The 12,812-nt window shown below is 30.8% G+C and overlaps 1 protein-coding gene across 2 annotated transcripts; it reads left to right on the top strand.

Moving 5' to 3' along the window:
• Positions 1–6,118: 6,118 nt before the first annotated feature.
• LOC111419622 (solute carrier family 35 member E2A-like) lies at positions 6,119–12,296 on the top strand. Of its 2 annotated transcripts, none has more exons than XM_023052450.2 (6): positions 6,119–6,212; positions 6,498–6,742; positions 6,800–6,935; positions 11,269–11,571; positions 11,631–11,831; positions 11,885–12,296. In XM_023052450.2, coding segments are annotated over exons 1-6 (1,080 nt in total). In that variant the 5' UTR covers positions 6,119–6,210; the 3' UTR covers positions 12,078–12,296. The 2 variants fall into 2 exon arrangements, with proteins under 2 accessions (XP_022908218.1, XP_071052705.1); XM_071196604.1 differs by lacking the exon at positions 6,119–6,212 and adding an exon at positions 6,234–6,305.
• Positions 12,297–12,812: the final 516 nt, after the last annotated feature.

Here is a 12,812-nt window from a genome sequence, read left to right as displayed (position 1 = left end):
CAAGTTAGAATTGTGGTAGAAACCTCAGCTTCGAAAAATCCTAGTTTTGATTATATTAAATATTTTGTGTGGACCAAACCGATGTTTCTCTTTATTGATCTTTAGTTGACTGTATTTTCAAAAGAGAGATTTTCTGGAAACTTCTCCAAGAGAAGTTTCTGTCCTTGTCCTTTGGTACTATAATCCGGGGTGTGTTTTTAATCTTTTCAGTGCTTTCTGGGCCTTCCTCTGGCTTTCGCTATTCCAGCTACTACGCCAAAGATACTTTTTTTTCCATTCTCATCACCATCTCCAACCATCCTACCCCTCTCGCCTTTACAATTTATTTTCTGTTTCCATCAACGTATCTAATTCTTAGTTGTTCCGGCTTTATTGGTCCATTCCGTTTTCATACAATTCTCCTCAATGTTTTTTCATCTATGGTATTCAACGTCCATATTTCTTCCTCGTATTGCAGAACATTGAAATACGTTTGAAACGAATGAAAAGAACAATTTTAAACAAATACAATGGTAAAAATCTATTTTTTGAATATTTCAGTGACTTATAAATATTTTATAACAAAATGTTCATAATAACAAAAAGTTTTAAGCACAGTTTTGTTCCATTCTGCAATGGAAATCAATTTATTGTATTCATTAAAGGTGTATTTAGGCCAAATTTTCTCTTAACTTGCTTTATGTTCCTCACATGCAACATCAATGTGCATTATCTTATTGAAAACAACTATCAGTGTCGTTATCTAGGCAGGTTTTTTTTATAAATCTTCACGACAGTAGTTTTTCCAATGTGTAGGTAGATATAACCAGCAATGGCTACTGCCATGTTTTCTGTCGTTGTCTTTTGGTACTATAATCCGGGGTGTGTTTTTGATTCTCTGAGATCAGCCTCTTCTAACTGCTTCTGTTCTTCGCCTCATATCCCTAAACTCCATCTTCTTCAGGTCCTGCTATACATCATCTTTCTGCAGTGCTTTCTGAGTCTTCCTCCGGCTTTCGCTATTCCAGTTACTACGCCAAAGATACTTTTTTCTGCATTCTCATCACTGTCTCCAACCATCAATGCTTTTTCATCTGTGGTATTCAACGTCCATATTTCTCCCTCGTATTGCAGAACTTTGAAATACATTTGACATTTGTCAGAAGTATTAGTACTTCTACATATTGACTTTTACATTGCATGAAACTAAGTTTGAACAAACTAATTTTAAGTGTGCATAACAACATCTATTTGCAGATTGTATTTTTTCCTTTAACTTTTGACACCCTGAAAGCTGTAGTTCTTGATGTGGGGATTTCTTACTTTTTCTTCCCTTGATACCTTCTTATATTTTGTCTTTCGTGCCTGCTTCCATCTTTCTGAACACTTCAAGCATTTCCCTGTTTTCTGTAAACCAAGTTTATTATCGATCGTTGGAGTTTTGTAGAAAATATTCAACAGCAACATCAACATAAAGTCTTGTAACAGTTACTCAACTTTTGTGCCACTATTTAAAAATCTAAGTTTAAGTGAAAGTTACTTATTTACACATTTTTTTGAACTACTTAAAGTCCTTATGTTCCAAATTTGTACCGTCACAGTCTCACCTTCTCGACAAGTGTTTCCAGATTCTTATTTGACCACAATTTTGAATCAGAACATAAAAGTTGAAGGTCAATATAATATTTCGATGTCATATTTTGAAAATCATTTGACCCAGTCATCGTACAAAATATGTGCAATATATTAACATAAATTTAAATATTTTCGTAATTTATGAAAAAGCCATTGAGAACTATTTAATTCGAACATCGCGGTCTTGACACATTCAGCTAACATTAAATAATATTTAATTGGACATATTAATATTAATTATTATTTATCTAAAAGATGCTAAAAGTAAAAATTATATAAAAACGGTTCTTTTCTTGTGTCTAAAAGTTGAGGTGTAAACATGTGTAATAATAATCCTCCCGTTTTTTTGTATCTTTATATACATGAAAGGGTGTTGCAATAAAAAAAGAATAAAATGTCAGAAGCGAGCGATATGAAAGAATATTTAATTTAATTTAACCCGTAACGGTTTTTGAAAAACATGTACATATTTATTATACCATAATAGAGATATTTTGTAACTTTTGAGCGCTCGATATTTTGTTTTAGTTTTCGGTGTTTTTATTTTCTTTTATTCTCATATTGGTACTGTGTATTAATATAAATATATGTATAAAACTAGTGCTGTAGGGAAAGTGGCCACCTTTACGATTTATTAGATTTATTTCGATACAAATTCCGTTAATTTTGTGATTATTATTATTATACATTTTTCTTTGTTAAGCACGTTTTTGGTCTTTTTTTCTTGATATCGGTTCGGTTCAGGTTCAACTGATTTTGCTCAGTTAATCCCGTTGTGTTCGAATTTTGTACTATTTTTAGTACAAGTAACAGTCTACACGTCTTTAGATATATTTCTGTTATAAAAAAAATATTCTCTTACATTTTTTTTTACTTCACAGAACAAAACTATTAAAATAATAGACGTGTACGCGTTTAGTTCTGTATTTTGTAGTTGCTACCCACTGCCAACCGTGCCTTTGGCCGCTAATGTTAGGTCGTGATTTTTATTTTCTCCCTGTATATAAATTGTTACGATGTGTATATTAGTTGTGTCTGGGAACAAATATGATTGGTAACTGTCACTGTAATCATGTATTTGTGAACAGCATTTTTAATAAATAATAACCCATACAGTTCTGTTTATTATTTAAAAATAAAAAAATCAATATCTGCACATTCACAAATATTATACAGTTATGGGTGAATTGCTCTATTTTGTATCAAACGAATGAAAAGAACAATTTAAAACAAATTCAATGGCAAAAATCTGTTTTTTGAATATTTTATTGACTTATAAATATTTTATAACAAAATGTTCATAATAACAAAAAGTTTTAAGCACAGTTTTATTCCATTCTTCAATATTGTTTTCTCAAAAACTAAAAAGTTATTTTTCAAAACGTGTTGGTTCATTGGAAAGAGGACACTCTTATTAACACTTTGGGAAATTTTTATACTCACTATCTAAGAAATGGATTTTATACGAATTTTTAAACCTTAATCGGGGGAAATTGCAAAATCAAAAAAATTGTCGATTATTTCAAAAATTTATTTCTCAAGAACTACAGGTGACTTTTCAAAATGGCTTGTTGCATTAAAAAGAGGATACTTTAATTAATAATTGGTGATACTTCCACAAAGATCCTTCAAGAAATTAATTTTATAGCGAATTTTGAAAATTATCGATGAAAATTGCAACATCGAAAATTTGATTAAAAATTTAAATATTGTTTTCTCAAAAACTAGAAGTTATTTTTCAAATCGTGTTGGTTCATTAGAAAGAGGAGACTCTTATTAACACTTTGGAAAAGTTTCATACTTATATACCAAAAAATGGATTTTATACGAATTTTTAAAACTTATTCGGCGGAAAATGCAAAATTCGAAAAAATTGTCGATCATTTCAAAAATTTATTTCTCAAGAACTGAACGTGATTTTTCCAAACGGTTTTTTGCATTAAAAAGAGGATACTTTAATTAATAATTGGTGATATTTCCACAAGGATCCTTCAAGAAATTAAGTTTATAGCGAGTTTTGAATATTATCGATGAAAATTGCAACATCGAAAATTTTATCAAAACTCAAATATTGTTTTCTCAAAAACTAAAAGTTATTTTTCAAATCGTGTTGGTTCATTGGAAAGAGGAGACTCTTATTAACACTTTGAGAAATTTTCAAACTCATATTCCAAGAAATGGATTTTATACGAATTTTTAAAACTTAATGGGCGAAAATTGCATAATTCGAAAAAATTGTCGATTATTTCAAAAATTTATTTCTCTACAACTAAAAGTGATTTTTCAAAACGGCTTGTTGCATTAAAAAGAGGATACTTTAATTAATAATTGGTGATATTTCCACAAGAATCCTTCAAGAAATTATTTTTATAGCGAATTTTGAATATTATCGATGAAAATTGCAACATCGAAAATTTTATCAAAATTTCAAATATTGTTTTCTCAAAAACTAAACGCTATTTTTCAAAACGGGTTAGTTCATTGGAAAGAGAACACTTTTATTAACAGTTTGGGAAATTTTCATACTCATATTCCAAGAAATGAATTTTATACGAATTTTTAAAACTTAATTGGCGGAAATTGCAAAATTCGAAAAAATTGTCTATTATTTCAATAATTTATTTCTCTAGAACTAAAAGTGATTTTTCAAAACGGCTTTTTGCATTAAAAAGAGGATACTTTAATTAATAATTGGTGATATTTCCACAAGAATCTTTCAAGAAATTAATTTTATGGCAAATTTTGAAAATTTGCAACATCGAAAATTTTATCAAAACTTCAAATATTGGTTTCTCAATAACTAAAAGTTATTTTTCAAAACGTGTTGGTTCATTGGAAAGAGGACACTTTTATTAACATTTTAGGAAAATTTCATACCCATATTCTAAGAAATGGATTTTATACGAATTTTTAAAACTTAATGGGCGAAAATTGTCGATCATTTCAAAAATTTATTTCTCAAGAACTGAAAGTGATTTTTCAAAACGGTTTTTTGCATTAAAAAGAGGATACTTTAATTAATAATCGAAAGTGATAACAGCGACAGTTCTGTTAGTATTGAATGTGATGAATTATAAGCGAAAAGAAGGAAACTAGACGAAACTGCAACAAGAGATTTTATATACAGGGTGTATCAGGTATAAGTAGATAAAATTTGAGGGGTTATAGGTCTCCTCTTTCTGAATAAAAAATTCTTATACCACAATGTCCCATTCTTTGGCCTTTTTAAGATATGATATGATAAAGTTAAGGGTTCACAAGTTTGAGTACTACTGGTTAATAAATTATACTAAGCAGTTTCTAGTTTTGTAATTTTGTTGTTTTTAATACAATAAGTAAATTTATTTATTAAAAAAAAGTGATATTGGTAAAACAGAAGTGATCAATTTATTCGTATAAAGTAAACAATTTATAAAAACATATCTCAAAAATGAATTAAAGCTATATACATAAGCAAAGCCTGCTAAGTATAATGCTTTATACAGCAGTACTTAAACTTTCAAACCCTTAACTTTCTTGTGACATAACGACATTGTGTCATAATAATTTTTATAACGGGAGGGACTATAAACCCTCAAATTTTTTCTACTCATACCTGATACACCCTGTATTGTATTGGGATTGTTACAATGAGGTAGCTAATGACAAATCTGATATGAATAAAGTTATATTAAATGAAAAAAGTCTTATTGAGGTTGAACTTGATTATTATCTGCAGTGTCCAACGCCTAAAAGAGATACTAATTCCTGTGAATGGTGGAGTACTAAGTAATAGGTTTTTAATATCCGTTCCACCACTAGTAGGTATGCATTTATCTCACTAAAAATTGGCTTCTATCTGGCAACTCTTCATGATAGTTTACTTTTCGAAGTACATTTCTCACAGTCTTCGACTGCACTAAATTTGCTACTGTCTCAAGTGTTTAGACACATTTAGTAGGTTGCACAGTTGAGACTCGAACCCAAAGAAACGTTATTTTTGATTTTCGGCCTAAAACCACAACGATCAGGATGTATCCCACTATTCTGGTACTTAGAAATTGTTAATAACGTATTCACACGAATTTAGAATTATCATCCAAGATCCAAAACGAAAACTTTGAAGTGTACTACAAGAAATGAAGTATATTCCTTATGCGTTTCGGTATTTGACCCATACAACCCAAAAATGATCATATACAAGGTGTCAAAAACGCAATACATCATGTATCATGTACGCGTATTAACCTGACTAAGAAAGAATATATTAGGATATAAGATTACTACTTAGCGCATCCCCTCCATCGCCAAGTTAAACTGAAAAAATCACGATTTTTGGTATTAAACTCTTACTTGTGGATTAAAACATAATCTCCTTGTACATAATTGGATAAAAACACTTGATCATTTCAAGTTGCAATAATTAAATTTTACTTTTATCAAAATTTATAAAATTTCTTCGAAATCGATCAAGATAAGTATGCAATCTCAATTTATTTCCACAGTACAATTTTCCCCCCACTATGTAACGCGTCATAACAACTTTCTCAAGTTGCAATTTATCGTTGAACTTTGCCAAGAAAACATCTCATTTAAAAGTGCAAAAAAATTTGTGAAATGTAAGTAAAAATTTAAATTCATGGCCAACATAAAGATAACTAAAACCCCCAAAATTTGACATTTAAAAACAAACATGAGTCCCAGCGTTAAAGGTATTATTCGTTTACTAAACTATTTTAATCATTTAAACACTTTTCCAGAGCGAATTGTTGCAACGCCACGTTTAATAACACGTTTACTTTTAACTCCCACCTAAGCAATTCCTATTCAAGTCGTTGTAATCGTTATTTTCGCGGAATGATACATCTTTGTTAAGGTTATGTTGTGTTATTGTCTTTTTTTAGGGATTCGATGACTCGAAAACGGACAAATACTACTAAAATGGACAATTCTAATATAAACCATGGACACGTGGATAATGAAAAAGTCAGTATACGAAAGGAACATGAAGTAATTTATAGTCATCGTAAAGGACTGTTCAATGGAAGAGCTATTCTTTTTTTACTACTTTGGTATTTGTTTAGTGGATGTACTTTATTTTTGAATAAGTATATTTTAACGTATTTAAATGGAAATCCTACAGTATTAGGTAAATAAAATAATTTTATCAATTTTTGGATGTGATTTAAATTGATGTTTTTTGTAGGGGCATCTCAAATGTTGACAACAGCAAGTTGTGGATTTATACAAATGTATTTCCCTTGTGGGATGTACAAACCTAATCAAAGATTAAATAAACCACCTGGTTTTTATCGTCATATGATATTAGTTGGTTGTACCAGGTAATTTTTTTTATTATGATAAAACCTTGATATAATGGACAAAATATTGTTAAGACATATTATTATCTATTTAATACAACACTAAGCTCAGGATATTCCCTAAGTTGTCTATATGATGTATAAATCAAGGATGGTAGTTCTAGTTTTAATTGTTATTTACCACTAGATTGTTGTATATTTTTATTGAACAAAGAGACTAGACCTAGAACTAGAATCATTTGGATTTAGCCATCTTAAGAGACTCACAGCTAAACCCAAATGATTCTAGTTCTAGGTCTTGTGTTAGTTCTAGTTTCAGTTGTTATTCAGCGTTAGATTGGATTTCTTCATTTCCTGAAGATAGGAGCGCTAAATGAAAAAGCGTTATGAGGTCATTTTAACACATAGTAAATAGAGAAACGGGAATATGCCACTAAAAATAAACAAATTTTACTTTAATTTTAAATTGTAATACTAGTAATTTACATTTTATATAATGTGTCTTTTATATAACTTTTATTCAAAACTAAAAACTGCAAGTTTCTTATCTCTTGACATTTTACTAATTGTTAGTTTGATCACAAAAAATAAAATAATGCTGAGATCAATTTGACATAACTTCATTTCTTTGACTAATAATAACCAATCTCTGAATTAATTCACTTGAGCCTGTGTATTATTTTATTTTTTGTGATCAAACTAACAATTTTAGGAGAAAATATTAAGAGACGAAAAAATTGCATATTAAATCCCTCTATTTAAATGGAGAAATGTAGACGCATTAAAAAGTTGTGATGCAAAGTATTATAGGGGTTGATTTTGTTAGCCCCTTGTAATAACATTTTTGGGTTATAAAAATGGTCAAAAAGTGTCATTTTATTAGCATCTGCCAAATTTCATTCTTCTAAATTTCTCCATAATGGATTTATTAAATAAAAACAATTTCCCCCCTCCTAACTTTAGAGTGCTGTAACTCGGTGGGATTTTTATTGAAAAATCACTTCTTGAAATTTTTCTCATCATTTAGAAACAGCCTGTATATAAAGCTTATATTTGTGATGAAGGTTCTGGTTCTTCTGATATTGTTGATTTTTTGGCGAAGAAATCGTCTAGACTCTAGACGATTTCTAGACTCTAGAGTTTCTTTTTCTTTCATTAAGCAGGCGATCGCATCCAAAACTCCTCTTTTTGCTTTTTCACTCCTGTCAAAATTTGGGTCATTCTACTATTTCGATTATAATAATAATAATAAATGCCTTTATTAGAAAATAAGCTTAATTGTACAAAAAAAAGCATACAAAAGAAAATAGGCGAGTTCCAGCTTGTACTAGTTAGTACAGCTGCTCTAACTAACCTAAGAAACAAAAAAAGAAAAACATGACTCGGCCAAAAATTACAAAGCAACAGCTAGATACAACAACAAGATTGCAAAACATGTCAGATCAGCGTTTGCCCCCATGTAGACATTGTTCAAGAAAACAAGAATATTTCTGTGTAAATTTAAACCTTCGTAGTGAGAACCCCTTGCAATTATCGTCCACCTCATTATATTTCGAAGTTATTTGAAATATGTATGATCTCTGAAACAAAGACAAACGATAGAAGGGTGGCGACAGTCTTCCGCGAAATCGCGTATTTATTCGGTGGACATCATTTCGGAAAGTTATCAGTTGGTAGAGATACTGTGGTTCCTTGCAGTTTATAATTTTATGGTATAGGCACAAACACTGCACTTTCCTACGATGATACATATTTAGCCATCCCGCATCCTTCAGTTTATAAGATATTCTGTTATATTTTCTAATTCCATATATATACCGAAGACACGAATTTTGCAGTCGTTGAATACGTGTTACACCGCTAACGTCAATGCACGGATGGTAGACCTCAGCACAATAAGTGAATTGAGCCAAAACAGAGGCTTCGCACAACACTTTTTTCAGATGAATACCAAGGTAGTGTCGATGAGGAAACAACATCCTCAGATGATAATAAGCTCTGGATATACAGTTGGAGACATGCTTCTTATAGCGAAAATTGTTGTCCATAATCATACCCAAATTCTTTACCTCACTAACCAAAGGAATGTTACAACCATCAATTTGCAAATCAATACTTTCCCGAAAACCATTACATATAGCGGAATTTCCAAAAAGTATAGCATTGGATTTACTCATTTCCAAACTTTTTTTAAGAAAATCTGGTAATTTCTTTTGGTTCATCGTCTTCAGAACTACTGTTTTCACCTTCTTCAATTCCTTGTTCTGCCAGTTCCTGAAGGTCGTTGGTAAGGCCTTCACCAGAAACATGCAGTAGCTCCTCAATATCTTGCTCATCTACGTCTCCTAGTCCTGCTGTTTCGACTAGATTGACAATTTGACCAACAATCTCGTTGATAATCCAGGGATACTTCCTGCCATATCTTCTTCCACATTTCATTCATGCACTTCTTAGTTAATTCTTGCCATGCGAGGTCGATATTGCCTATGGCATCTAGAATGTTATATTTTTTCCAAAATTGCAAAATTGTTTATCTTCACCTTCTGTTTTATCAATAAGTTGTTTAAATGTACGACGAAGATAATGTGCCTTAAAATTTGCAATAACTTCCTGGTCCATTGGCTCAATTAACGGTGTAGTGTTCAAGTGTTTTGAACCAATTTTGAAAAATGTCTCTTGTGATCCAAGATTTCTTATTGAATTCCCAAACGATGGGTAGACTAGACTTTAGAATTCCTTTTGACCCTTGGGGTTTTGGTATGATACACAAGTAGAGCTTTAAATATTAAATCGGCGTTACCACCCAGAAGATGGATGAACGGGTCTTTTGCAGCTTTGCAACTCAGTGCTCGATTTTTTTCTCGCGATATAAATGTGCGCTTTGGCATTCTCTTCCAAAAAAGTTCTGTTTCATCCACGTTAAAAACCAATTCTGGTGGATAATTTCCTCTTTCAATTATGGCTTTTAAGGTTGCAGGAAAAATTGAAGCAGTATCTGCTTCTCTGGTGATTCGAATGTTGTGGATGTTGCTTCTTTTATTAAAATTATCGAACCAACCTCGACTAGCTGTAAAATTTTCACTTGTATCTTCTCTTTCATCTTGAATGTGATTAAAAATATTTATGGCCTTTTGCATGATGGTTTTTTGACTTAGGCATGTTGCGTTCGATTTTATCATCAACTCAAATGCAAAGACGTTGTTCCATGTTTTCTAAAATATTGCTTCTTGGTCGAGTTATCTTTGCTGCACTAGACGATGTGGTAGTAGTTGCTGACAGTTTTATTTTATCTTTGTTTCATGTCATACATGTCAAAATTTGAATGCAATTGAATATAAATTTGAATGTGTTTCCTAACTTTATACAACGAGACTCCTGACGATGGTCTAGGCCGAAATCGGTAGAGTTAAAATATATTGGAGTAAAACATTGTTTATTTTACTATCTATCACTTATAATATACCAATATGGATGAAAACCCATTTACCAATTACGTTTTACTCAGAACGTGAAAGTGTTGAACATTCCTTAACAGCTTACAAAACTTAAATCATTGAGATCTTATATATAATCTAGAGTGCGTATGCTGTTGTCCCCACCACGCCTAAAATGAAGCTAGAAAGGTCGCCATGAAACAAAAAGAATTCGAAAACCTTCAACAAAAATAAAATTTTAATAAAAATAACTATATATTTATGAGAATTGTGACGTTATAACTAGGTACAATAGAGACTTGAAACTATAGCTAAGTTCAGGTCGGTACATCCAACATGTCTGACTTTCTGATTACCCCCACCACCACCACATACGCACTCTAGATTATATATAAGACCTCAATGACTTAAATGCACGAAACAAGCATAAATTCTGGGGAATCACAGCGCTACGTACATATTCGGGAATAATCGTTTTATACGAATGTATATGAATCAATGAAATGCTGCAATAATATGAATCCAGCTATATTTTAAGCATTTTTAAGGTTTTCAACAAATCGCGTTATAGCAAATCAGGATTAATCGAGGTCTTACGCTATTGGTATTGAACTAAAACTAACACTAGAACTAGAAATATTCGGGTACCTGAAACACTCTAATTCTAGGTCTAGTGTTAGTTCTAGTTTTAATTGTTATTCAGTGCTCAATAACAATTCAGAAACATTCACTGTTAGTTGTAGTATTAGTTGTTATTCAGCGTTCTAGTATTATTATTCAGAATCTTCAGAGTCTTTAAAGTGCAAATTAAAAATTTTTCAGACATTCTCTTCCCTATATTAGTCTAATATATCAATGTTTTATATCAAAAATGTGTTTGAAGATTACTTTATTGATAATTTAAAAATAATTTGTTTTAGATTTTTGACTGTAGTTTTAGGATTGGTAGCCTTAAATTATGTGGCAGTAAGTTTTACTGAAACCATAAAAAGTTCAGCACCTTTATTCACGGTGATCATATCAAGATGTCTTCTGGGAGAACACACAGGGATTTTTGTCAATTTAAGTTTATTACCTGTTATGGTAGGTCTCGCGTTGTGTTCAGCCAATGAACTTAGTTTTGAAGTTCGAGGATTTATCGCAGCTATGGCTACCAATCTTACAGAGTGCCTGCAGAATGTTTACTCGAAAATGCTCATATCGGGAGATAAATTTAAATACACGTAAAAAATTGTTTTATATTTATTTTAGTGGTATATTTGGTAATTGTTTTAAATTTTAGTCCAGCAGAGTTACAATTTTACACAAGTTTAGCGAGTATTGTAGTACAAATTCCCGCGTCAATGTGGTTAGTTGATATGAGTTCTGCTGAACGTCCAGAAATAAAACATATTTTTTATTTCGTTTTAAATGGTCTGTTCTTCCATTTTCAAAGCATCACTGCGTATGTTCTTATGGATTATATAAGTCCAGTTGCTCATAGGTAAATATACACTTTCTTTAATTAAAATCAAACTGAATAAGTAATTATTTTAGCGTAGCAAATACAGCAAAACGTGCTTTACTTATTTGGTTCTCAGTGTTAATGTTTGACAACCCAGTAACACTACTAAGTGGTCTTGGTACGTTTGTGGTGATTGCTGGAGTTTTACTTTATATTAAAGCACAACAATACGATGATAAGTCGAGATCATCAAATTTAATGCAAAGAAAAGTGAGGGCTATTTAGCCTGATATAGATTTTTTTTATAGTCTAAAGAAACATTCCCTGGGAACGATTTAAGTTAAATTTATCAAAAAATGTGATATTTTCAGCTCTCTAAGAATACTGTTAGAGAAGTTTCCAGTTTTAGTAAATTTAATTTATTAATTTAAAAAAATTTATTTATTTTATTTATTTGGCACATGATAATAAATTGTAAATAAATGTAAATAAATAAATCAAATGAAAGAATCGAATTTTATTTCCCACTTTGTCTAATAGACTATGTATTGACTAATGTATTTACAAGTAATGTGCCAAATGAAAAATTAATTGTTTAAATTTTTGTCTTTAGGAAGAAATATGAAGTAATTAGCGGTGGATGAGATATGGCAACTATCTGCTATCCAGCCATTTTTATCAAATATGCCGCTTTGGACGGATATTAAAAATCTATTACTTAGTACTCCACCATTCACTGCAGATAATAATCAAGTTCAACCCCAATAGGACTTGTTTTATTGAATACAACTTTATTTATATCAGGTTTGTCATTAGCAACCTCATTGTTTTTCGAATTTTACAATTTTCGCCGATTAAGTTTCAAAAATTCGTGTAAAATCGATTTCTTGGAATATGAGTTTGAAAATTTCTCAAAGTGTTAATAAGAGTCTCCTCTTTCCAATGAACCAACACGATTTGAAAAATAACTTTTAGTTTTTGAGAAAACAATATTTGAAGTTTTGATAAAATTTTCGATGT

This window comes from Onthophagus taurus, chromosome 6 (assembly GCF_036711975.1).
Source record: "Onthophagus taurus isolate NC chromosome 6, IU_Otau_3.0, whole genome shotgun sequence".
NCBI lineage: Eukaryota > Metazoa > Arthropoda > Insecta > Coleoptera > Scarabaeidae > Onthophagus > Onthophagus taurus.
This window is presented reverse-complemented; position numbering and strand designations above follow the sequence as displayed.